This window comes from Bos grunniens, chromosome 8, assembly GCF_055505025.1.
Source record: "Bos grunniens cultivar Pamir isolate PY7600 chromosome 8, Bosgru_T2T1.0, whole genome shotgun sequence".
Lineage (NCBI taxonomy): Eukaryota > Metazoa > Chordata > Mammalia > Artiodactyla > Bovidae > Bos > Bos grunniens.
In genome coordinates, this window is record NC_141172.1 from 67,930,470 (window position 1) to 67,957,922 (window position 27,453).

The following is a 27,453-nucleotide window of genomic DNA, read 5'->3' on the forward strand; positions in this document are numbered from 1 at the left end:
TTCCAACTCATTTGGGTAAATACTAAACAGCTCAGTTGCTGGATAGTATGGTGAGACTATGTTTAGTTTTGTAGGAAACTGCCAGACTGTCATCCACAGTGGCTGTACCGTTTTGCATTCTCATCAGCAATGAATTGAGAGTTCTGTTGCTCCACATCCTTGCCAGCAATCAGTCCATGTTCAGTGTTTGTTTTTTAGCCATTCTGATAGGTGTGCAGTAGTATCTCACTGTTGTTTTAATTTGCATTTCCCTGATACCATACAGAGTTAAGCATCTTTTCATAGGCTTATTCGCCATCTGTGTATCTTCTTTGGTGAGGTGTCTGTTCAACTCTTTTGCCAGATTTTTAATTGGGTTGTTACTGTAGAGTTTTAAGAGTTCTTTGTATATTTTGGATACTAGTCTCTTCTCAGATATATGTTTTGCAAAGATTTGTCTCCCAGTCTGGCTGATCTTTTTCATTCTCTTAAGCAAATTATATTCTCTTTATGACTGCAGTTCCTATCAGCCATGGAAATTGAAAGAACTAGTAACATTAAAAGAAGGGGGAAACATTATTCCTAAGTTGCTTGAATAGTCTTCAGTTCAGATCAGTCGCTCAGTCGTGTCCGACTCTTTGCGACCCCATGAATCGCAGCACGCCAGGCCTCCCTGTCCAACACCAACTCCTGGAGTTCACCCAGACCCACATCCATCGAGTCAGTGATGCCATCCAGCCATCTCATCCTCTGTCGTCCCCTTCTCCTCCTGCCCCCAATCCCTCCCAGCATCAGAGTCTTTTCCAATGAGTCAACTCTTCGCATGAGGTGGCCAAAGTACTGGAGTTCAAGCCAGTTGCAATTATTTGGCTGACCTATTAATAAAACAAGTATAGTGCTTGAACCTGAAATTCTTTTTATTTAGTCATTGTAAAACATAGTAGCGAAGCTGGATGATTGGGAGTATCAGATAATTGTGTGTCTGATGACTTTCTTTGCTCTCTTATATGGATTTAGTGGCACTTGTAATATTTTAATATGATGCTGCATAAAATATCCCCAGTACTCTTTAAGTTTGGATCTTATACCATATTGATATTAAGAACATAAAATTAAAACAATAAATGCACACTGGCCCAACAGTCTCTATCTATAGTGTAGCTTAAATAATAAAGAACTCAAAAACATACATTTCTTGGAAACCAGGGCCACGGCTAAATGAAATGTGAAAGGCTCTCCCATTTTGTCTCCTTTAGCACTTAACCAATACGCTATACTTTCTGACCTTTAGAAGTCATTTGTTTGACCATGACTGCTATGTGGTATGTGTATATATATAGATAAACACACACATATATATGTGCTCAGTCACCTCAGTCCTGGCTGACTCTTTGCGACCCCATGGACTGTAGCCTGCCAGGCTCCTCTGTCCATGGGATTTTCCTGGCAAGAATACTGGAGTGGGTTGCCCTGCCCTCCTCTAGGGGATCGTCCCCATCTAGGGATCAACCTGCATCTCCTGCATTGGAGGCAGATTCTTTACTGCTGAGCCACTGGGAAAGCCTGTATTTATACACACATACACTTCCCTGGTGGCTCAGACGTTAAAGCGTCTGTCCACAATGCGGGAGACCCGGGTTCGATCCCTGGGTTGGGAAGATCCCCTGGAGAAGGAAATGGCAACCCACTCCAGGACTATTGCCTGGAAAATCCCATGGACAGAGGAGCCTGGTAGGCTACAGCCCATGGGGTGACAAAGAGTCGGACACGACTGAGTGACTTCACTTTCTTTTCTTCTTTTCTTTACACGTATTAAATTTATAAGGAAAAATATAATATCAGTAGACAGTACCGTTCCAATGTAAGAGATATGGTTTAACATTCTTAACATGAGCATTGAACTTACAGGATTTTTCCCCTACATAGACCTGCTTTTAAAAATGAAGTTTTAGGGAAATGATAATATAGCAGAAAACTATTTACATGTATGATTGTTTCAAACTGCAAACTTGGGTTCCCACATGGCTGGGTGTTGGCTTACTTTCCTAAAGTGATCAGCTAGGCCTTCATAATCTACTCTGTTACTCAGCCATTTTCATAGCAGAATACTTTGTTTTGGTCTTTTAATACTGTCAGCATGGCAGAATCAAGTTCCATTAAAAGGCATTTGGGAAACAACCTTTTTTGTAAAAGAAGTGAATGTGGCAAAAACCAAGTGTATTCTCTTTTTTTCTTAGTAGAACTCCATTTATAAATCATAGGGTACAAAATTTTTATGCCTAGAGCCTATTACCGTTTTTAAATGCTGTCAGTTACCACGCCATGCGGTATTCATTTCAGAGTTATCTTTTATGTTGCACAACTGCTTTTGTGTTTGGAATGTTAGTTTAAAATGATGTCACAGCTCTGTAGAAAAAATTTCCAGAGTTTAATGAAGAGTGGTTACTTTGTCAGTTAAGGTCATTTCTGTGAACTAAACTTCAACATGAATTTAGGAGAAATCTTAACATGAGAACTCTGTCCTTGATGGCAGCAGCCTTCTTGGTGATGACTTTGTCTGCATGACTTGTCCTCTGAGCCTCTTAGCTTGACTAAGGCCTCCTTGCTCTTCAAGGCCAACTCTCAGCTGTCATCCCAGGACCTCCCTTCACCATCCTCCCGGAATTCCCTTGATACCACTCTCTGTTAAAAGAGTCCCCATCTGCCGCACTCCATGTTTAATGTTTTTTATGGTGTGGTGTGATGCACATTCTTTTAATAGTAAATAGCATAGGTGATAAATTCTTGTGGCCTTAGCTGCCAGAAATAGCTTTCTTCTGCCCTCCCACTTGATTGCTTGTGTACCTGGGTAAACATTCTGTGTTGATCATTGTCCTTCAGAGTCTTGCAGGGACTCCTTGTCTTGTTGACAAGTGTTGCTTCTGTGCTGCCCAGAGCCATCTGATTCCTGATCATTTATGTGTTTTACCTGACTTGGATTTTGTTTGTGTTTTTTGTTCCCATCGACCATCTCCTTGCCTCCTGGGCAGCTTACAGAATCTTCTTTTTGTCAGGCTTTTCAGGTTTCATAGCGGTATGCCTTGGGTATGGCCTGATCTTCACTTATGCTGGACTTTGGTAGAGCTTTCCTTCTGACATCTATGTTCTTCAGCTCTAGGAGGTTTTCTTGGATTATTTTGTTGATGTTTCCTCTCCTCTGTTCTCTGTGCCCTCCGGAACTCTTGTTAATTAGATGTTGGACCTCTGGAATCAGGACTGTGATTTTATCTTTGCTCTCTTATTTTCCATCTTTTGCTCTACTTTGTGAGAGGCTTTAACTTGATTTTCCAACTCTCTTATGGAATATTTTGTCTCTGCTATCATATTTTTAATCTCTAAGATCTCTCTTTATGTTCTTTGAATGTTTCTTTTTTAGAGCACCCTGTTCTTACTCCCAGTTGCAAAATATTTTCTTATCTCTTTGTCAAGCTTAGTAATACTTTTATCTTTATGTTTTTTCTTTTTTCAAGTTTCCTTTTTCCTGCACAGTTTCTGTTTGTTACAGGATTTTTTTGTATTTGTTTTGTTTGCTGCTGTTACAAGAGAAACCGAGGCATGTTAAAAATTTTCAAGAGTATATTTGAGCAAAAATCACAGTTTCAATGAAGCAGCATCCAGTCTGGCATATAGAAAGGAGCTCCAAGGGGCTGTACAAAATAAAAAGACTTTAGGTGAGAAGGGAGCAGGAACAAGGGAGTCATACTAAGCAAAAAACTAATTAGTTGTTGCAAAGTTGCTTTCCTTTAGGGGACGGCAGGGGTCTATCCAGCAGATTACCTAACTAGTGCTAATCAGGCAGATCCTGATTGACTGGTTCAAGACTCCATTTTTGGGAGAGCCGAAACTATAATTAAGTCTCGGTTTTTTATCCAACCATAAGCAGCTTCACTTGAGGCCAATTTTGTATTTTAACACTGTCTTCCATGTTAAAATATGCTTCTCTGGTGGCTCAGACTGGGAAGAATCTGCCTGCGATGTGGGAGACCCCGATTAGATCCCTGGATTGGGAAGATCCCCTGGAGAAGGGAAAGGTTGCCCACTCCAGTATTCCTGCCTGGACAATTCCATGGACAGAGAAGCCTGGCAGGCTACAGTTCATGGGGTCTCAGAGTCGGACACAACTGAGCAACTATCACTATATACACTTCCGTGTTAAAAGCTTTCTTCAGATTTGTGGTAATCCTTATTTCCTCATAATCAAGATGGAAAGACTACCAAGCTGATTAGAAATGCAAAGTGTGGATGTGAGGCTTGTCTGCTTGAGGCATCACAGTGACGGGTAATCCAATTATGCCATTTGTTGGGTAACCTCTATATCAGTGTATCTTTAGGTATTTCATTTGTGACTAATGGGATTCTCAGGAGAAGATTTTCCAAACTCCTGTCAAGGGAGTCCAGTCTGGACACTGACATTTCTGGGTACAAGGAGCCCGGGAAGGGGGCATTTGATGTGTATGTGGCCACTTAATGGTCTATCTGGTGCCCACATCCTCAAAGGTACTTTCGACTGGCTTGGTGTCCCTAGTCCAGAGACACTGAGTAAAGATACCTGGCAGTCTCACTTCTCAAAGATACTTTTACCCTGTTCTTTCTTGCTTTGGCCACCACACTTCACCTTAACATCTGAGCAGGGAGTGTAAAACAGCTTGGTTTCCAGTTCTTTTCACCACTTGCAAGATATTTGGCCTTCTTGTGTCAGTTAAGTCAGTTACTGCTGATTTTTCTGTATTCCAAAATTTTGTCCTGTCTCATATCATATTTCTTGTGAAATTATGTTTGTGGGTTTTTTTTTTAAATCCCTTTAGTGTTGTTTTTGTTGGGCTTGGGAAAGGAACAAGATTAAATATGGGATTACTCTGCAATTTTAACCCAAACCCCCAGGAGGCTTTTTAAGAGTTTGACAGCCATTTATTTTTATTTACTTGGCTGCATCTGGTCTTAATTGTGACATGCGAGATCTTTTGTTGTTTCATGGGGGATCCTTCATTGAGGTGCATGGACTTTCTAGTTGCGGTGTGCAAGCTTATTTGCTCTGTGACCTGTGGGATTGTAGTTCCCTGACCAGGGATCAAACCCACACCCCCTGTGTTGCAAGGCCAATTCTTAACCACTGGACCACCAGGGAAGTCCGGACATCCACTTATGGGTGACATTTTTATGAAACTTCTACTGTGTGCTGGACACTGAGGCACACTTTTGTCCTTTTCATGCACTGTGCACGTTAGTACTCATTTACTAAAATCACAGTAAATAAATAATCAGTATAAATGGCCATGTAAACAAACATTTGAGTCAAATTGTACTAGAATTTGAGTGTTATACAGTTATGTAAGTTAATAAATACCTTTCTTTGAACAAATGCCTGTAACAATGGCAATATAATTCTATATCTGTGGGGAAATATGTACTGAATACTACCCAGTCTGGAAATGGGTGGAAATACAATTGGTCCTCATTACGGTAGTTTGCTCTGTTAAGTCGCTGAGAACACTGAATTAACAAATCGTGAACAGTTTCTCTTGCAGGAAATACAGGGTTAAGTTCCTGCCAACCTCTGGTCACATTTTCCTCAACCAACCTTTGTTTTATTTGTATTTCTACTTAGAGACACTTTTTTAAAACACCTTTATCTAACATTTTTTCACACAACCTTCTTGAGCTTAGGAATACTAGGTAACACTTCAGCACTATGCATGGGGCCATTTTAAACAGCATAATTGGCAACAAAAAGCCCCAAATTGCAAAAAAATGACATTAAGTAAACTACAAGAAGGACACTTTTTAAGTTATGAGAACTAAAGCAAAAACATTACATTGTTTGACCTCAGCTGAGAAACATGTGTCAGGGCACTCAAAATTTTCACCATTCTGTTCATGTCCACAGATGACACAGTTGCTGATAGTTTTGACTTGGGGATTACAAATAAATTTAGCAAGTAGATAAATTTGCAAATAGGGGACCCACAAACAATGAGGAGCAATTATACAGACCTGACCAAAAAGTTCATTCAGATTTTTCCATAAGAAAACCGGAACAAACTTTCTTTGGCCAGCCCAATATACCCTGTACTGTAGCCCTGCAAGGCAAGGCATCTAGAACTTCTCTAGGGCTTCCCTGGTGGTTCAATGGTAAAGAATCTGCCTGCCAATGCAGGAGACACAGGTTCGATTCCTGGTCCAGGGAGATTCCAGATGCTGGGGAGTCACTGAGCCTGTGCGCCGCAACCACTGAGCCTGTGTTCTAGAACCCAAGAGCTGCAACTACTGAAACCCACGTGCCCTAGAGCCCGTGCTCAGCAGCAAAAGAAGCCACCACAGTGAGAAACCCACATGCTGCAACTGGAGAAAACCTGCACAGCAGCGAAAATCACAGCCAAAAATGGATTAATATAATTAAATTTATATATATATATATATATACACACACACACACACACACACGAATGAGGAGGGCATGGCAGCCCACTCCATTATTCTTACCTGAAGAATTCCATGGACAGGAGCCTGGTGGGCTACAGTCCATGGGATCACAAAGCATCAGACACAACTGAGCGACTAAGCACACAGCACAGCACGTGTATATATATATATATATATATATATAATACCTCTGTAGAAGAAATTGTAGGTTTTAATGCATGTGCTTTAAAAAACTGTTGTTCTTCACTTTTTAGTAGAAAATATATTCCATAATAGCAAGTAATAAACTCAGTAATTAAGAATGTACATACATTACTACATTGACTTTTACAGCATTGTTAGATACATATTATATCTACTTAAAGAAAGGAAAACTAGTTTGAAAGATTTGAGTAACTTACTCACACTCCCACAGCTTATAAACAGGGCAGTGGGGATTTGCCTGATATCTGAGGTCTTAACTCAGGTTATACTGAACCTTCACTCTAAAAGGATCCTTGTTCCTGCTGCTAGGTCACCGGCGTTGTTTGTGTTAGAGAGATGTGTGGAAGTGTTAACCTGATTGATTTTTTTGTTAAATTCCCTGTTTTAAAAAGTTTGGCCAATTATTTTCATGATCTTTTTAATATTTGCTTCCTTTTAAATCTGATTTACTTATATAATTAGAAGCATGGAATTTAGAACTGGCAGTGTCTTTGTCAAATAATATAATAAAATCCACCTATTTTACACATGAGGAAGCTGAAGCTCCAGGAAATAAACTTGCCCAAAGTCACACTGTTATTTACTAAGTGAAGTGAAAGTAAAAGTCGCTCAATCATGTCCAACTCTTTGCAACCCCATGGACCATACAATCCATGGAATTCTCCAGGCGAGAATACTGGAGTGGGTAGCCTTTCCCTTCTCCAGGGGATTTTCCCAACCCAGGGATCAAACCCAGATCTCCCATATTGCAGGCGGATTCTTTACCAGCTGAGCCACAAGGGAAGCCCAAGAATACCGGAATGGGTAGCCTATCCCTTCTCCAGGGGATCATCCTGACCCAGGAATTGAAGCAGGGTCTCCTGCACTGCAGGTGGATTCTTTACCAACTGAGCCATGAGGGAAGCCCTCCAAATTGCAAGTTGGCAAGGAGTTAGTACCCCCAAATTAAGTCAGAATCTCTTATAATACCATATGCTCATTACTTTTTAACTTTGACATCTGGAAGTGAACCACTGATAGGAGACAGAATTGCATTACAGCAGGTGGAGGAAGCTCCAACGTCAGGGGCCAGGGCTTATGACCTGCAGCCAGCTAGCGAGAGCCTGCCCTGAGGGAAGCACTGTGCTCTTACTGTCATTTGATTAGTGACACTTGAAAATGCAGGTCCCAGGTAATCAGATCTGCTAATTTTTTATGGGAAACTAGAAAACCAGATACTGTCCTGAAATGTTGGCAACCTTGTTGAACACTGTATGGTGAACACCACAACGTGCACGGGCCAGTGTGAGGCTGCCAGTGTGAAACCCATACTCCAGAGGATTCCCCTTAGCCGCAGCTTTCATTCTTCTGCACTCTTAATGACTATGAGAAGGAACCAAAACTGGTTTCTAGTGACGTGTTAAATAAAAGCTCTTGAGTCAAATGTGGAAGTCAGTAAGCCAGGCACAGTTAGTCTGGCTGTTTACCTCATGAAATGATTTGTTTACATGTGTTCTAGCTGTGTGTCACCCACAGTGCAAACATCATATGTGTTTATTACAAGTGAGGATTGATTCATATTTTGAAGCTAAGTATAGAATTTTGCAGTCTCATATGTTAGGAGACATGCTATCCTTATCTAATGCACGCAAGGCTCTGGCACTGCATTATCGCCTACTGAAAGTACATATTTTATCTTGCTTTACGGCAGTAGACATTACACAGCAACTGCAACCAAAAAGCTTTACTTACTCTCTTAGTCCTCTCAGAAAAAGAATGTCCCTCATGCATCCAGAAATCTTACTTTATTTATTTCCTGAACAAATAATGGGAGTTACAGTTCTAAAAGCAGAAATTGGTATAAAACTAAAGCATTCTAAATCTAATGTGGTTGTCAGTTACAGATGGACTTGTTTTTCATCAGTATAAGAAAGAAAGATGAGAGTAAATATGTGAAGAGCTTAGGGAGGACTGTGTCACTCTTCCATGTCATTTTAAAAACTTCTTTTTGGAGTATAACATGTGTACAGAAAAATTCACAGATTATAAATGTACACTTCAATGGGTTTTCTCAAAATGAGCATGCCCCTGTAATCAGTACCCACATTAAGGAATGAAACATTTATCCATGCTACTATTGATGGACATTTGGCTTTCACATTTGCGAACTATTACATTTAGTGCTGGCATGAACATTCCTATTCAAGTGTTTTGGTGAACTTGGCATGTATCTCTGTTGGGTATATACATAGGAGTGGAATAGCTGGGTCATGCAATATTCAAACTGCCAGCATTTATTATTGGTAAGAACAAAAGTATTGATAGCAATAAGCACTGACATACTTTTTCAAATTTCAGCTTTTAGAATGTATTGCCTATTGCCTTCTTGATTTTATAAATTTGTTTTATGAATTCTGATTAGAAGCAGGATCAGCTATTAATTAATAGTAATATGTTCCTATTGAGAGGAGTTAATTTATAAAAGATTACCTGTACAATTGTTGGGGGAGTTTTCCCTGCTTATAAGTAATATCTACTTGTGGTCAAAAATGTAGAACTTAGGGAAATACAGAAAAGAAATTATGAGTCTCCCATAATCTCATCTCCCAAAGATAATTGTCAGTATGTTTTCATACAGATTTTCCTTTATGAATTTGCTAACATGTATCACAGATGATATACTCTACATAGTTATTCCACTTGCTTTTTTAAAATAAATTTTTATTGGAGTCTGGTTGATTTGCTTTGTGTTAGCTTCTGCTGTACAGCAAAGTGAATCAGTTTATTTATGTATATATCTCCACTCTTTTTTAGATTCTTTTTCCATATGGGTCATTACAGTGTCTTGAGTAGCTTTCCCTGTGCTATAGTAGATTCTGTTGTATGTGTGTGTGCTTGTGCAGTTGTGTTCAACTCTTTACAACCCCACGGACTGTAGCCCACCCGGTTCCTCTGTCCGTGGAATTTTCCAGGCAAGAATACTGGAATGGGTTGCCACTTCCTCCTTCAGGGAATCTTCTTGACCCAGGGACTGAACCCATGTCCCTTGCGTCTCCTGCATTGGCAGATGGATTCTTAGCACTGAACCACCTGGGAAGCCCAGGTTCTCATTAATTATCCCCTTCTTCCAGTTTATCCATCCCCTGCTTTCCAGTCTCATAACCAGAAGTTTTTCTATTTCTATTATGTAAATAAGTTCATTTGTATCATTTTGTTATGGATTCCACTTACTAGTCATATCAGACAGATTTTGTCTTTCTCTGCCACTTGCTTTTTTAAGCTAAGAATAATTGTTATTACTAGATTTTAGGGGTTTTTAAAAACATTATCTATGATGATTGCATATTCATTATTGACAATAGGAATGCCTTATCGAATAGATAAAAATAAAATGTAATTAGTATATCAAATCAATTTTATTAGGCCTACACTTTTTAAATCATTTCTTTTCTGGCAGGTTAAGTATACATCTTTTGATTTACCTAACAGAGTTTTTTCCTAATACACAGAAAACTTCCAACTAAGGAAGATCTAAATTAATGGAGTTTATGAACAGGTTGAAAGTGGCTTGATTTTTTTCAAATTTCAGACATCCTGATCATGAAAATTCAGCTACCAAATTGGTAATTCTGACTGTATATCCTCCATGAGCGCTCCTCTGGATTGAGGGTGTACGTCACACTTTGTACTAGAGCGGTGCTTCTGATCGTTTCAGGTGGTTTGGGTGGCAGTCAGATCAAGGATGTACTTTGCAGAAAACCTAGTCATCCAAAGCTTGTGCTTGTTTTCTAGTCACTATTCAGCACTATTGGGAAAGTCATCAAATCCTTCCTAAAAACGAGTATCCTGGTCTCTGATTAGAAATCTCCAGGTGGATTTTTTTTTTTCCCAAGCAGTGAGACTAATTTAAAAATATATACTGTCAGGCTTTTTAAAAAAAAGCAGAATGTGACAAAATAAGTTCCAGGATATGCTTTCTGGAGTTAGTATAACATCTAATGCAGAAACAGAAATCTTCATTTTCCCAAAAGGTACAGGCAACTCCTCAGATAAATCATTAATTTTGGAGGCCTGAAGTCTCAACTGATTGCACCTTATATTGAAATGAGAATAATTGAGCTGCATTTTTCTCTATCCTGGTTAAAAACTGTGTAAAATAACATTATTGCTAAATAATAGGATACATTCTTTTAATACTTTTTAATACCTTCATTGTAACTGAATTGTTGGTGAAATCCAAGTGCTGTAGATTTGGAGGTTTGATTGTCTTGAGTGTCTTGTACTAAAGTAATGCTTTTCTAGTTGAAGATTGCTTTCCAGTTTTGTGAAGATTTCACCCAAACATGCTTTTATATTCCAGTGGGACCAGATGGAGGTTTCTCTGAGAATTATCAGTTTGGCAGCCTCAGGAATAGAAAATAGACTTGCTTCTCTGGAGTCTCTTCTGTGACTGAACCGGCATCGTGTAATAGATGTCCTTAATAAGAACTGGTTGAATGGGAGAAGGAACTGCGCCAGGGGGTGAGATGCAGTGGTGCTAAATGTGAAATAACTAGTTTTAATGGCTCAAACAATTGTAGGATAAATGGTTTTATTCTGGATCCCCCAGAGAGGTGATTCAAAATGATCTAACTATTAGATTTGCTTGCAAAACATTAGGATCCCGGAGAACATAAATGTAAATGTTTGATTCCCCTTTCCTTCTATGGGCAACCCAAATAAAATGACTATTCACCCTGTGGTTTTTAGATGTTTTCACTAATTGTTTGGGAAAACAAGATTGTTTCCCATTTGTTCTTTTGGAAACAAAGAAATAAAGCTTTTGTTCTTCTAAATGTTCATGTAAATGGTCAAATTACTCTTTTGGGGTTTTTTTTTTTACGGTCTTGTTTCCTGAGCTGGGAACTCATTACCAGACTTATCTCTGCAGTGTGCTTTTGTCTACTACATCAAAACAAAGCAACAACCAAAAAGCCCACCATAACCTGCATGTAGGTTTCTAGCAGTAAGGAACTTAACTACCAGTGACAGATGCTTAGCCATCGTCATGTGAACTACTTTGTTGTAATAAATGTAAATAAGAGTGGCAGCCGGGTGGCGGTTGCTCCTGGATCTGACTGATCAGACTTCAAGGAAAGTCATGATACCTTAAGCAGCCTGACCATTTAGGGAGTTCTGTTCAGGATGCTTGTAGTGGGTGGTCAGAGGTTATGAGGCTGCTGCTGCTTACTGAAACCTCATACCACCCTTTGATGTCTTCTGTGTTAATTATTTTTTAAATAATTTGTTCCTGTTTTAGTTAATCATTTCACAGGCAGGGTGGGGGGTGGAGGTGGAACCCAGTCTGCTAGGTTGAAACAAAAACCTCCTGAAGGAGATTTAATCTCTTGCTTAGGAATGTGGGGATTTATAATTAAACGGATGCATTGGGAGTTTGGCCAGCAGTGGCAGACGTAACACTGACTTGCACACATGTCTTATGGAGTATATGGGATTAATTGGCCTTATCCTCTATTCCTTGTGTTTGTTTATAAGCTATATGAAAAAATCAGATTTCTCTCAGTAGAACTTTGATCACTTGAGATCTGTGAGTACAGATCTTTATGAGTACAGTTTTCTCTGCTTTCAAATTGAGGAAGGTATTAAGTGGGACCCCTGCAAGTCAGGAACAGATTAAACAGATACAGAGTCCCAAGATGTTTTGAAGAGTGGTTTGTTTATTTTGTTCTGCAGTGGAGGTGGTTGTTTTTACTCTTTGGAGGGCTTTCTGAAGTGCGACTGATAATCCGAGTGTCAGCATCTGTCTTTCTTGTTTCCTTTAGGTTAATGTTTGAAATTTATTAATCAGATTGAGTAAAATAGGTATCCTGCCCCCAGGGCTTTCCTGCTTAGTAGAAAAGCTGTGATTTATAAAGTCCTAGCTTAATGAAATAAAGTGATAATGAAAAGTCTTGGGCAGACTGGCTGTGTGATATATTTTAGGCTATTTACACAGGTTGGTTTGCCTAATTATTATTTTGGTTCTTGTCAGAATTGTCATTTCTAATAGTAGTAGGATCCCTCAAACTATTTAAACCAGATCTTGCTTGCTGCTGTAGAAGTTCAAAATTTCTTCTTAAAGTCCAAACTGGTCCTTTAAAAACTTAACAGATGTTTGCCCTCCTCTCCAGTCAGTGAAAGGTGATAGTTACATGAACTCTTTCCTCTTTGCTTTTAAACACCACACTAAGTGGAAGTGAATTTGTATCCCTTTGGGGTTTTGACCAAAGCACACACCCATCCCCTTCCTGCCTCCCTGGAACTGGTTCAAGATTTGGAAAGTAGGGTTTGTTGGGGGCGTTTCCCATGTCTTATCTCTGCCTGAGCACATGCCCAGGTTGAATTTATTTTGACCCTGCGCTTTAAATTTGGAACCAAAGCAAGAGTTTAAAGTACAACAGAAGAGAGTCTGCTGAACTTTAGACATGAGGGACCCGGGGAGGAAGGTGCGTACTTGCATTCTGAAACTTAGAGGTTGGCCATCTTTGTGTGTACACATAATTATAAGCTGATAGCTACAGGCAAAAGGAGAATATTTCAACCTATGTAAAGATCTCTGTGATGCTTACATTGTGTGTTTATGTGCTTAATTTTACAGTGATGACTTAGTAATCATAATCTTGAAATTGATGGCTGAGCAAGTAAATTCTGCATTTTTCTTTGAAAACATTTTGGAGAAGCTTAGGATAGATATTTTCAAGGAAAAAAATGTATCATTTGTGTCTGAACTTTAAGCAAATGACTGAAAAAGTGTATAGATTTTAGGCATTCTGTCATTTTGTCTTCTAAAGCATCAAATGAAGAGGGCTGTATGTGGTTATTTTTAGATAAAGGTCACCCAGATTCTCCTCCACATTGAGAAGCAAGTCTCTCTTCATTGATTATTACTTATCTCCATCTAGTAATTTCAAGCACAGTATGTATGTAGTCAACTTATGTATGTAGTAGACTGGACTGATTTCTTTTTTGACTGATCTTTTCCAGAGCCTGGCCCAACTAGAGAATCTGTGCAAACAGCTGTATGAAACAACAGATACGACCACTCGACTGCAGGCAGAGAAAGCCTTGGTTGAATTCACCAACAGCCCTGATTGCCTGAGCAAGTGCCAGCTACTCCTCGAAAGAGGAAGTGTACGTAAGATTTGAAAAATCCTAAAGAGGAACAGGTTTAGGAAGATATATTCTGGTTCTAAGTTTAGGGGTGGATTGGGATAACTTCTGTTCCTTGATTCTTCTAGGTACCTCTGCCTTCTTAATTTTCACTTTTAAAACAAACCAGACCTGCCACACTAGCAAAAAAGGCCTTCGGAGTCACCAGGAAAATCTCACTGAGCGTATATTTTTGTCCTATAATTTTTATTCTTGAATCAAATTTCTGGGACTCCTTTTCTGTTTTTTACACTTATGTATCACTTCACACCTTTTACAAAGAAGACACGGCTATATATAAATGGCCTTTCTTATCCACAACATTCTTGTCACCTTTCTGCTCTGTGTTTCCTCCCCTGTACCACAACTGCTGCTTTTTGTCTTAGATGTGCAGGGGAAAAATTTTCCTTCACAATGGAAATGACAGGAAGTTAGAATGTTTAAAATGAAATTAGAACTTCTTCCGGCTTAAAAATGGCATGCAGTGATCAAAATAATGCTTTCATGATACGTAATTTGATTAAGTTAATATTTTTGGCAGGACAGAGGTCTTAGGAAGGACAAGCATCCATCCAGGGTATCATGAAAGGGCATCAAGAGAGTTTAGAATCCCAGCTAGACCAGCAGCCAGCACTCTGCCAGAGACCAGAAGGAAGTGTGAAACGGAGGAAAGCCATTAATTTATTGAGAGTATAGAATTCTCAATGGCTTCATTTTTAAATTTGCATTAATAGTGTTAGAGAATTTATGCAGTAAATAGAACAGACTACAGTTGGCTAAGTGATATCCTTAGTAGCTAAAGAAGTTGACTCTTTCCCAAGCGTCTGGAGGTTAAAGCATCATGGTCAGAGATTGGGTTGTGCTCTGTTCTGTTTTTGCATATAGTATTTTTATATTTCTTTTCCATCACTTGGTTCTGGTATTGAACAGTTTGGATTCGTACTGTGGGAGATTCACAACTAACTCTCAACTGACTGCCACCGAAGCCCCATTGTCATTTGTGACACTGTTAACTCCAGTTCCTCACACTGATAGTCAGCAGGCTGGAATAACACAGGGGTGGTGCAATAGTGAAAGACTTAATTATAGTGGATTCTTCCTCTTTGATCTCTATCGACTTCTTCATGATTTAGCAGATTTATTGGAGTCATATTCAGAAACCATTTTCATATTATATAGTTTACTGTTATACACTGTGTTCTACAGTTATAGTAGCCTCTTGCATTATTAGTGATCTGACACACCTGCTTTAATCAGTTTAAACAATGTTCAAGCATTGAATAAAAAATCACATGTCAGAGTCACTTTTTTTGGTGTGGAAGCCATTAACATACATTTTTTTTTAAGTGGAATGTAATTGCTTTACAATGTTGTGTTTCTGCTATACAACATGAATCAGCTATATGTATACATGTATCTCCTCCCTCTTGAACCTCCCTCCCATGCCCTCCAAAGTCCCTTTTATAGATTTTTTTCATAAGCTTAAGTTATTTTTACATTTGATGGTATGATGTAATGCCTGTGAATAGCCTCTATAGATAGCCTACTGCCCTAAGGACTTACAGTTTCGTGGAAAATTATGTTCGACCCTTGATTAAATTATTTTGGTGATTCTGAGTCTATCCCTGTTATATGATGTTATATGTAACACAGCTGCATGGAGGAATTCGAATCTGCGTATGGCTCCTTCTTATATATTATGGTCAGATTGAATACTCTGCTTCTCCATAAGGTTAAAATTCATTAAAATCTACACTTGAGAATATGGTAATGCTATTCCTTTGCTTAGGGCATAGTTTTTTTCTTTCTCATAAATAATTGTTATGAATTTACTACTAAAACCAGCATGTACATTCCCCAAAGCAGTAGCTGATTGATAGTTGTACTGATGGAAAGATACAATTTGGGGATTAACTACACAGCATAAGGCGGTGGTTCCTTCTAATACTACTTCTATATTTTTTTTTTTTCTTCTTTCTAATGCTATACTGCAGGAATATTATGAGGTGAAACTTTTTTAAACATTGTTATAACAAGGCTATTGGAGAAGATTTTTTGATTTAATGAAAGAAGAGATTTGTCTTCTATAGAGCTTAATATCTTTCTGTAAAGATCTCTTCTAACTTCTCCTCCCTCAAAATGATACAGATACTTGTATTAGATTCAGTTTGATCAGGCATTCACTTTATCCTGCCCTTTATTCATGACTGAAGTCAGCTTAATGAGTACAGATGATGAATGGGCTCATTTTTCCTTAGTATGAGACCCTTAAAAATCCAGAGGATCAAATGTAACAAAGCTGATTAATTTTTTTAAATCTGAACTCAGATCTCCAAGTTAAAAACTTTGACTGACTAACTTAATAAAATTGAATCCTAAGCCCTTTCCCCCTCTCTTTTCACAGTCATCTTACTCCCAGTTACTGGCAGCTACATGCCTTACAAAGCTTGTATCGCGCACAAATAACCCTCTACCATTGGAACAACGGATAGATATTCGTGAGTAGAAAGTTGTCTTTTCTCTCTTAAATTAGTTTGTTTAGTGATATTCTAGTAATAGTTACGTTTATGTTGCTTGTTTGATAATGTTCTGAAGTTACTAGGCATACAGAATATCTAGAGTATAGTTTCTTTCCAGAATTGGGCTTAAAAGTGAAGAGGGCCCAATATAATTGCTCCTAGATAAAGCCCAAGTTAGCTGTTTTGTTTTCAGAAAGTTTCTTTTACCTGGTCTTCACCATCACTGGTAACTAAGAAAAACATTGCTGAAGATTTTGAATTCTGTGCCAACCATGCTATTTAACCATCAAGAGCTAGATTCAAGGCTCCCTTACTTCAGGTTCTTCATTGTGACTTGTATACAATTCTGAGCTGAAAAGTTTGGTGATGGTGGTTTAGTTGCTAAGTCGTGTCTGACTCTTGCAACCCCATGGACTGTAGCCCGCCAGGCTCCTCTGTCCATGGGATTCTCCAGGCAAGAATACTGGAGTGGGTTGCCATTTCTTTCTCCAGGGGATCTTCCTGACCCAGGAATTAAACCAGGGTCTCCTGCTTTTGCAGGCAGATGATTTACCAACTGAGCTGAGGGAAGCCCTAATAGTTGGAAAGTTTAGTGAATCTTAAATTTAAAGTCCTGTTTCTCAGTAGTGTGAATAATTAAGGAAGTTTAGGGTAAAGAGTCTAGATTTACCACTTCTTAGACATTTAACAACACACACCCTTCCCTGGCAGAGCCATCTCCAATGTAGACTATTTCTGTTTTATAGGGAACTATGTGCTCAACTATCTTGCCACTCGGCCAAAGCTGGCCACTTTTGTGACGCAAGCACTTATCCAATTATATGCCAGGATCACAAAGTTGGGCTGGTTTGACTGTCAGAAGGATGACTACGTCTTCAGAAATGCAATCACAGATGTCACCAGATTTTTACAGGTACGACATATATACTCGATGAAAGAAGTGAGGCAATATATGCTTGCTTAGATATTGATCTGCAAATGGGATTGTTTGGTACATTTTCTTCCGTATCTTTTTAATTCTTAATGTCTTGGTTTCACATGTTTACATGTCAGCACAAACCCTACTTCATTCTTTCTACTGCTTACATACTATTCCAGTTTAAAACACTATAATTCATTTAACTCTTCTAGGCGAGTATTTAGTTAGTATCTATATCTAGACTGGTAAATAAATACTTTGGTGAATATTCCTTGTGTGTGTGTGTTTGTGTGTTTATACTTTGAGCTAAGTGTGTTTATAGTGTGAATTCCTAGCCTTTGAATTATTCAGTGAGAAGACATGTGTATTTTGGGTTTACATGGATATTCCAAATTACCCTCAAAAAAAGTTATTCCCTCCAACAGTTAATATGTCTGTTTCCCTGTACCTCCACCCTGTGAGCTCAGCTTTCTTATTTTTCCAGTTTCATAGATAGAAAGAATTGGTAGCTTAGCATTTGAGTTATGAATGAGACAAACAAATTTTCATATGCTCATTTACTACTTATTTTTGCTTTTTGTGAACTTCCTGTTTATATCTTAGGTACATTTTTTTAATCAGTTCTTTGCCCTTTTTTGTGTACAGCCTTTCATATAAATTATTTTACACATTCGTCTTTTATCTCAGATGTGATTTGCTAATTTCTCTTCCTACAATATGTATAGTGTAAAGCTTGTGGATATTTTTAACATACAAAAGGTTTCAATTTTGATGCAGTCAGATTTAGCAGTCCTCTTATATATCAGTTAGATTTTGTGTCCTGCAAAGCAGCAGTTTTAAAATACCAATTTCTCATACCTTGTCTAGGCAGTTTAAGTATGACTGCATTCCAGATGCTGAAATCAAGCTGCACAGGCCAACTCTTTCTGCCTTACCTTTTTTTTTTAAACCAGGATAGTGTTGAATACTGCATCATTGGTGTCACGATTTTATCGCAGCTAACCAATGAAATTAATCAAGTAAGTGCTACAGCCTTCCTCATTGAAGTAAGTGCCATATTTTTACTTAGTATTGGTGTTTTCTGCCTGTGTGTGGGATGATCTTTTTTGGCAGTTGTGTGCTTTTGCGGTAAGTGATTAATGCCCTTTTGAAACAAAATAGTTCCATGGGGTTTTCCTCTGTGAGTGAGGTCCGGATGCCCTTCCATCTCCAGAATATTTTTTCTCTCATCTCAGCTTTCCTCAGTGGTATTAATGTTTAATGTTAGAGAAGAGCACAATGATCCTAAGTCAGAACTTAGGAAACCTGCATCATTGGTGTGCTCTTTCTGCTGTATAAGTTAATGTATTTATAATCATTAAAAAATCAATTCTCATTTGCCTTTATTAAAGATTTTGCTGATAATCTTTTCAGAATGCACAAAACATTCTGCTAAATATCAAATAATTTTTTAAAATAGTCATCGATGTCACAGATTACTACAGAGGAAACACCAGTGGCTTTCTTTTGCTCTGGCTATAATATTTTTTAGTCATTTACTTTTGTATCCAGCCAAAATGTTGTAATTATTGAACAGGCCTGAATTAATTGTAACAGCTCACCCTTCAGCTGTCAGCTATTAATTACATTGGCATCACTGTTGCTATTGCTCATACTTATGCAGACTTTTAATTAACCCTGAGAAATTTAACTGTGAGTTGGTATTTTAAATACACTCACTAGCTTAGAGCCTATTAAAATCTGGAGTCCATATTGTATTCTCTGTCACATGCAATCCACACTACGATTGGTAATTATTAAAATAATAATTTATACTTTTGAGTGATTTCTGTGTGGCAGGCACTGTTCTAAGCACTTACATTAATTTTATTCTCACAGTAGTCCCGTGAGATAGAGACTCTGGTTATGCTGTTTTCTGGATAAGGAAACCAAGGCACATAAAGATTAACTAATTTGCCTATATCACAGTTACCAGGCGACAAACAGTGTATGAATTCAGACCCGCATAGGCTTATTGCAGAGCCTATGCTCTTAATTTGCTTATTATTTAACCACTCCTGTCCTTGTAGTAACTGGAATAGGAAATGGCAACCCACTATAGTATTCTTGCCTGGAAAACTCCATGGACAGAGGAGCCTGGCAGGCTACAGTCCATGGGGTCGCAAAGAGTCGGACACGATTGAACACACACACAAACACACACCCTTGTAATAAGAGAGCATGCGTTAATTACGTACAGATTGTGGGGTTAATGCTCTTCCTTTGGAAGCTTGGCTCCACAAAATCCATCAGTGTTGGTATTTTAGAATCTTTTCAAAATTTTGTATTTATCTTTCTTAAGAAAGCAATAGAAATATGTGTGATGTACTTAAGATGTAATTATTCTCTGGATTATGATCTGTGTAACAGATTGTATACGGCATCTAGTATATAATCTAGTGATACCTTTTTATCTAAGACATTTGTAACACAGTGACACTGAGGCTAAAATCATAATACTTTTAACTCTGTGCAACTGAATTTTCTATTGGCTTTTTTTTTTTTTTTTTTTGCTTTAGATTTAAATTAGAAAGCATATTTCTGTTATCATTCCAATTTGAACTTAGAAATAAAATAAGGGGGTGGAGGTTCCATAATGTGCCAAAAGGAAGATGAGCTCCCTCCTGCATGAGTTGATCAGTATATAGAAGTGACTTAAGCTTACAGTAAGTGGTTGGACTAAATATTGTTGGCAACCTTGAAATTCCTTTAACACTCTTATTGAGTACGTACTGTGTGTCAGCTATAGAGGACATACGAAAGAAGTAAGAGATTTAATCCCTGACCGCAAAAACCTTTAAAATATGACTGAAAAGACAAGGACAGAGGAGTGAGAGACCAGTACAGCCCCTTGATTGAAGTCCTCACTTCTGTGGAATAGACTGCATGTTGAAATAGGTGAGAAAAGAAAGTATTATACAGGCTATTGCCATTTATCTTAAGTTCATGGCTGTAGTAACTTCAGCTCTGACTGGATTATTTAGCAAAATCCAAGCCTTACGACTGTCTGTTTTTGAGACTCAGCCTCAAAAGAGCATGATAATAATTATTAACAAAGTCTTGCAACAGTTTGTTAAATATTACCTCCTTAAGTGCAGAGGAAAGGGAAACCTTGCAGTGGAGTCACTGTACTTTCTTCCTATCTTCCCTCTGTAAATGGTAGAGACATGATGTCCTGCGGAGCTGTTGCCGCTTATCGTCATCCTCATTCTCTCACTAGAGTTTAATAGTAACTTAAATGTTTAAAATGTATTTTGTTATTTTTGTTGATCTTATTGAAAAATCTTTCTACTTTATTTGAAGTCTACAAGAAAAATTTTTTCTTTGCCATTAATTTTAAAACTTGTGTTGGTTTGTTTTTCTGCACAGGCAGACACCACGCATCCTTTAACCAAGCACAGAAAAATAGCCTCTTCTTTCCGAGATTCATCGTTATTCGATATCTTCACACTTTCGTGCAATTTACTAAAACAGGTGAGATTGTGTGTTGGTACCTACTTCCTGGTTCCTTTTGAAAGAATCAGAGTAACTGGAGACTTGTTAGATGTCAGCTCTTCACTGACCCGTGAGAGTTTATGTATCTATTTAATTATCATCTCTCACATAATATATATGTCCGAGATGTTGATGACCTTCCAGTCTGAGAGAAAGAATTATTTCCTGATTTCTCATCTGTTCCCCTAGGTAAGGAGCCGAAAATGAACACTTATCCCATTCTCCTATTTTAAAGAAACTAGTTTGCCATGAAGCTTGAGGTTTTTGTTGTTTGGTCTTTTTAATATCCACATAAGACCTTCCTATATGGAGTTAAAGCATCTTCCTTTTATGGTGTTTGATTCTCAGTGCTCTGAACACAGGCTCAGACTGCATTGTTAGCACATTAAAACTAGGCTGGCTCCCCTGTCCCCTGCTGAGTTACAGGCAGCAAATAAACAAGCAGCATCTGTAAGGAAAAGCAGATTTTGAATTTTTAACATCCATTTAGATTTCATAACCTGAAGGGGCAGACAGTATCACCGAAGGAAATTAACTGTTTTAAAATAGAAAGTTGGTATTTCAGTTCATATATTGATAGTCTTGAACTAAGGAAGAAATGTTAACCTGTAAATTGTACACATTTATAGCTGTGTTTGGATGTTTTGTCCATATAGAAAGCCAAATGGAATTACCCTCTGATTTTGTGTTCATTTGGGGTTTTTGTTTTATTGTTCTTGTTCTCATTTTCCAGTGTGTCTCAATTGTAATATGAGAAGCAAGGTTAGATTTTTCTTTTGTCCCAGTAAATGATGTCCATCCATCTTTTCCTTCGGCTACCTAGTTTTATTTCAGAATTCCCCAAAAGTCCTCAATTTGGGCAAGCTGCCTTGTAAAAACTGTTGTACCCTCTAGAGGGGGAAAAAGCTTGTGAGAAAACAGGATTGAATCCTCTTCTGATACTGATGCTGTCAGAAACGAACCAGCTAGTCCCTGAGGTCACAACTGGTAGAAACTTGAATCTCATAGTCACCATAGCTCTGGGGCATTACTGAGCTGTAGGCAGGTACACTGCTGATGAATAAATAAAAAGGATCTAACATGCAAATGAAGTAACCATTCATCCCATATTGCTTCAGAATTATCTGCGGCCACGATGTCTGCAGCCTGTAAAGAGTAAATGTCAAAGAGGGGGTTTCTTAAATACTAGCTTCATGTTTTTATGAACATGAAACATGTGTTAATAGTAAATAAGGAGCCAGGAGTTTCATGGTGATGGAAGGACTTTAAAGGTACTAGAAGTGCTGCATCCCCTGGCAGAGAACCACCACTCGACTGTGCTGAGCCACCTCCTTTTCTGGCTCAGCAGCCTCCTTGTAAGTCTGGTAGCAAGCTTGGAAGAAAGGAGTGACTGTTTGGGGCTCATTATGTGGTCATTTTTACAGGCTTCTGGAAAGAATCTGAACTTGAATGATGAAAGTCAGCATGGCTTGCTGATGCAACTGCTCAAGCTCACTCATAACTGCCTAAACTTTGATTTCATCGGCACTTCCACTGACGAGTCCTCAGATGACCTGTGCACGGTACAGATCCCCACCAGCTGGAGATCAGGTAACATGGCCACACCCTCGCACCAGGCTGCTGCTCCCCTCTACCTGGAGTCAGCAGAGTGGGCTCAGGATCCCCTGGCAGATCCCCTGCTTGCTGTCAGAGAAAACTTGGGAGACTGTTGTGGGTCTTTATAAAGTTAGGGAGCTGCACTTGGGAGGATCCCCCAGCTGGGGCAAACTCTTGGTTACCCGGTTTCTGATGGATGTGAGTTTGACCTTACATTTCTCACCTAGAGACTTCTGCTTTCTTGCTCATTTGAGAGAGTTTCTAGCTTTAAAAACAAAGAACCTGTGCATGTGCTTGGTCCTGTGTTCCTAAAAGATAAAAGTTCTTTCTATGAAGAATCCTGCTTGTCTTACATTGTTTGAGAATCAGAAAAAATGAATCCATTTCTTAGAGGAACTAAAAACTAATGCTTTTGTAAAAAAAAGAAAGGAAAACAAAAAGCCCCCATTAGTTTGTCACTTTCAAAGGAAATAAACATTCTGTAAGATAAGAAAGCAGGAAGATAACACTCCCCGATGACTATAGAGCGCCGGAGTGCACCGGCCCCAGTGTGCAGACAATTCAGTAATGTGCTCTTTTCTCTTTCAGCGTTCTTAGATTCTTCAACTCTGCAGCTGTTTTTTGACCTCTATCATTCCATCCCTCCTTCATTTTCACCTCTGGTGAGTCAGGACTACAGTGTCTGTTTCTGGAATGTAGTAGTGGCGAATGAGCCTTATGTTCATTGTGTTGTACAAAATCATAGAAGTAAAGTTTCTTCCTAGGAATACTAGGGTTAGTTATCTAGCCTGTTGAGATAAAGCTTGTCAGTTAAAGGTTCTCACTATAAAGCCTTGATTCCTTTTAAACTGTTCCTGTCTAATGACAAATTGCTACAGGTGTCAAGTTCTTTTGGTCCCCTTTGTGTCTGACTTTGTACTGTACCTCGAATTGCCACAGGCTAGAATATAGGGAATTCATCTTATATGGTCTAGTAGAAGATTGTCAAGACTGAGATTTCTGAAAATCCCTCAGGCCTATGTTATATAAGTGATCAATGGAAGCTGTATTAGAAAGGCAGATTTGCATACTTGGCCTTAATAAAATTTGAAAGCTCTTGGGAATGCTGCATTTCTCCTTTAAAGCAATAATTAACCTCAAATCCCAAAATTCATTTGGGTCCTAAAAAGTCAGTGGTCTGATACTTCAGATTGTTGGTGTAAAATGTTGTTGTACAAAACTTACAAAGAAAGTAAAGGAATGTCAGTGGGTGTTTTGCACAGTGTTTCTGCGTAGACTGCTTTCCGGGTCACTATGTCACTTTTCCAAATTAATGCGGACTTTCACTTTAGCAGAAACATGAATTTGTGTTGCTTGTATCATTACATTTACTCCTGCTGTTAGTCAACAGAGGTCCACCTCCCGGAGTAGAAAGTAGGGAGAAGAAGGGCAGAAAATAGATCAAGAGGGGCTAACAAAATGTAAATTTCTAGTGCAATGGGGAAAGGGGAAAATATTTTCATTGTAAAACCTGTTTTCTTCTGAGCATAGCTCTGACTTGGTTATTTCATGATAGCACTACATAGCAAAACCTGATAGCCAAAAGGCCTTAATAAAACAGAAAAAAAAAAAAAAAAACTATGTCTAAAGCATTGTTTACTGTCAGTTTCTTGGTATTTTCAAGTTTAAATATGTATCTTAAACACAAAGAAGCCATAGGGGTGGTTGAAAAATAATACCTGTATGAAGTTCCAAACTGTGGATTTAACCAGTTGTTATGCTCACTGTGAGTCTAATGCCCTTTATTTTTCTTTAAATAAAGCTGTTTCAGATATCCTCAACTACACCTTCCTTGATCTTTTTTTTTTATATCATTATAATGATAGCAGAGGGTGACAAAACAGAGAAGAATATTTATAGCAAGGGAAAGAGTAATGAAAAGAGCTATACCATCTTTTCTGCTCATTTGTGTTTTGGTTGTGCCCTGCTCTAGGTGTTATCCTGCTTAGTACAGATTGCCTCAGTTAGAAGATCCCTATTCAACAATGCAGAGAGGGCCAAGTTTCTCTCTCACCTTGTTGATGGTGTTAAACGAATACTGGAAAACCCACAGGTATGACTTTTGAGAATTTACTTTTATTTTATGTGTATGTGTGTATAAGCATGTATGATTAGTATATACCTCTCTGTTATCATGCAAAAAGCTCAATCTAGAGGTCACACATAGCAAAAACCCTAGAAAACAGTTCAATCTGTTATCCTTCAGAAGATTTAAGTGAATGTCTGTACATAGATTTTTAACATTTACCCAGAAAAGGAGCTTGTCCCTAGATTCAGGAATGTTGAAATTATTGAAAGGGTCACTTTGAAGGAAAATAAGGAGAGAACTAGTCATTTTGTGTGTTTTTTGTTTTTGTTTCCGTGATTTTGAATGTAAATTATTTGCCTAAGTGAACAGAGCTACTTTTAGCTAGGAAGGGAGATTTCTCATTCAAATATTATTCATTCCATAACTCAGTTGTCCTTCTTGTCTTTTTCAGTCCGAAAGATTCAGCTAACACCTCCTTTTTTTAAGTATCACTTCCCCACACTAGGAAATATCATAAATAAGACCCATTCACTTTTAAATATACTCAGTTCTGGGACTCCCGTGGCAGTCCAGTGGTTAAGACTGCATGCCTTCACTGCGGAGGGCGTAAGTTCGATCTGGGGTCGGGGAACTAAGATCCCTCATGCCATGTGGCGTGGCCAAAAAAAAGAAAAGAAAAAAAAAACATTACTCAATTCTTTCCTTTTTAAAAAGTCATTTTTTCTGTCAGCAAATTGTATGGAGTCACCTACCACGGGCCAGAGATGTACTGACAAGCAGAAGAACCACCACCCCCCCACCCGCCTGCCTTCTCTAATGTAGGAGAACATGTGTAAGGAAGCAAATATACTGGTGTAGTGTGCAAACAAAAGTGTCTGATACAAGTAGATAACAAGATACATAAATGTACTAATACAGTGAGTTTGTTGTCATGAATGTGGGATAATAAAATACATGAAATATTTGTGTAACTTTGCCATTCTAGTTGTGCTTAATGATAAATTAGACAGCTGTGAAAATGAAAATTTCATTACTTTTCATTCGATCAGTGGGAAGCAAACAAGCCTGTTAAATCTGAGATTGTGCCCCTTTCTGCCATTAATCAACATTACAGCCCTGGCAAGTAGTATGGTCCTTCTGGGCTTCTGTTTCAGACTCTGCCAACTGAGGCCAATAACCCCATCTTCCAACATGATTATTGTGAACAGATGAGATAATAGATGCAATAGTCCCCTTTAAAAGTGACTTTTTTAAAAATTGTTTTTTAATCATACAAATGTGTCGTTCAGAATGATGGCCAGCATCTCAGAAGTTAAAGCACATCTCCCACCGCCTCCCCATCCCCCAAGCCATCCCACATGTCCTTTGGGAAGCAAGTTAGTGAGTCATGTTTTACATTTTCTTTTCCTCCCTGTACTGTCACCAGAGTTTGTCAGACCCAAACAATTACCATGAGTTTTGCAGACTACTGGCCCGCTTGAAGAGTAACTATCAACTGGGAGAATTAGTGAAGGTGGAAAACTACCCCGAAGTCATCCGATTGATAGCTAACTTCACGGTGACCAGCCTACAGGTTTGTCGTGGATTGCTTGTCTCTTTCTTCCTAAACATTAGAACCTCTTCCCTTGCTTGTTGGTTTTATTTAACCTTATGGCATTACAAAGAGTGTGGTTAGGAGAACATGAGGGAATTGCAAGAATAATACTTAGATTCAAGGCTGGGAGAATTCTTTCATAGTCCCCCTAAAAAAAAAACAGGCAGAAGAGTGAAAGGAGACTCAGCACCCTCTCTTTCTTAGCCGTGTGTAGGCAGGGGTTCTCTAAAGTGATGGCTTGTATCGGAATCATCCAGAGAGCTTGATGAGAAATGCAGGTGCTTGGGTCCTATTCCCATCATTTCTGGTTCACTCGGTCTAGGGGGGGAACCTTGGCACCTCTATTTCTAACAAGCTTCCTACAAGACTATCTTGCATACTGATGTCTGAGAGCCACTTACTCAACCAGCTCAGGACAGCTCTTCTCACTGGACGATTAGTCTCTGAAATACCAGTAAACACATTAGACTGGTTCCAGTACATAGGACAAAGCCCATCAAAGTTTATCCTTTTTTTTTTTTTAATCCTTTATTCTTTATGTCAAGTGGCTTGAGACTAATGTACTGTGTACACAAATGAGAGCTAACATCTGATTCTACGGATCCCTTTAATAGACTTTGCTGTGTCCATCCACCCACGATTCTTTCTCCTCTTCCTTCCTTTTAGAGCATCTGTGGTTTGATGCTTCTGGGACGTCTAGGAGGTCACATCAGAGCATCTTAAGAGATACTTAAATTTAAGATTGGACCTCTAGGCGATATGGTGGTAACAGAGGCCTACTCTCTTGGTTTTCTTTAGCATTGGGAATTTGCCCCAAATAGTGTGCACTATCTCCTGAGCCTTTGGCAGCGGCTGGCAGCCTCCGTGCCATATGTGAAAGCCACCGAGCCCCACATGCTGGAGACATATACTCCTGAGGTCACCAAAGCCTACATCACATCCCGTCTGGAATCTGTGCACATCATACTCAGGTAAGGAAATGGACAGCCTCCCTTTTTCCCTACACATGGCTTGGTGTCAGACTTGTGAGGGACCTGACACCCAGTTGGTAGACGCATCCTTGATATGAATCTTACTGGAGCTAACACCAGAATGGGTATTTTTTCCTGTCAGTACAACAGCTGATGAGAGCATAATGTCTGAAAGAAGAGTCTTTTTCTCTTTAACATCCTGTTCACGTATGTCCCTTCTTCACCCACCATAGCAGCATCTTGGAATATGAAGCATATCCACTGATTTTCATTAAACATGAGAGAAGCATTTCTAAGCTGTAGGTGACAACATTTATAACGTGTAACATATAGGTGCTTAATGTGAACTTCTCAAGAAATAAGTGGATAAATAAAGCATGCTGTCCAGAGCTTACTAGAAGATACAAGAATCCCAGGCAGCTGGCCACTGATTGCATTAACCT

The 27,453-nt window shown here is 38.7% G+C and overlaps 1 protein-coding gene across 2 annotated transcripts in view; it reads left to right on the top strand.

The window, feature by feature from the left end:
* Positions 1-27,453, top strand: part of XPO7 (exportin 7) — a 91,325-nt gene that overhangs the window by 41,895 nt on the left and 21,977 nt on the right. Inside the window, exons 2-11 of one of the 2 annotated variants that reach the window (XM_086416124.1) lie at positions 13,645-13,791; positions 16,214-16,307; positions 17,075-17,241; positions 18,201-18,266; positions 20,656-20,760; positions 22,206-22,371; positions 22,966-23,039; positions 24,350-24,469; positions 25,872-26,018; positions 26,838-27,010. In XM_086416124.1, the coding sequence (XP_086272250.1) occupies positions 13,645-13,791; positions 16,214-16,307; positions 17,075-17,241; positions 18,201-18,266; positions 20,656-20,760; positions 22,206-22,371; positions 22,966-23,039; positions 24,350-24,469; positions 25,872-26,018; positions 26,838-27,010 (1,259 nt within the window). Of the gene's footprint in view, positions 1-13,644; positions 13,792-16,213; positions 16,308-17,074; positions 17,242-18,200; positions 18,294-20,655; positions 20,761-22,205; positions 22,372-22,965; positions 23,040-24,349; positions 24,470-25,871; positions 26,019-26,837; positions 27,011-27,453 lie in introns of both variants that reach the window. The other variant, XM_086416123.1, reaches the window with a different exon arrangement.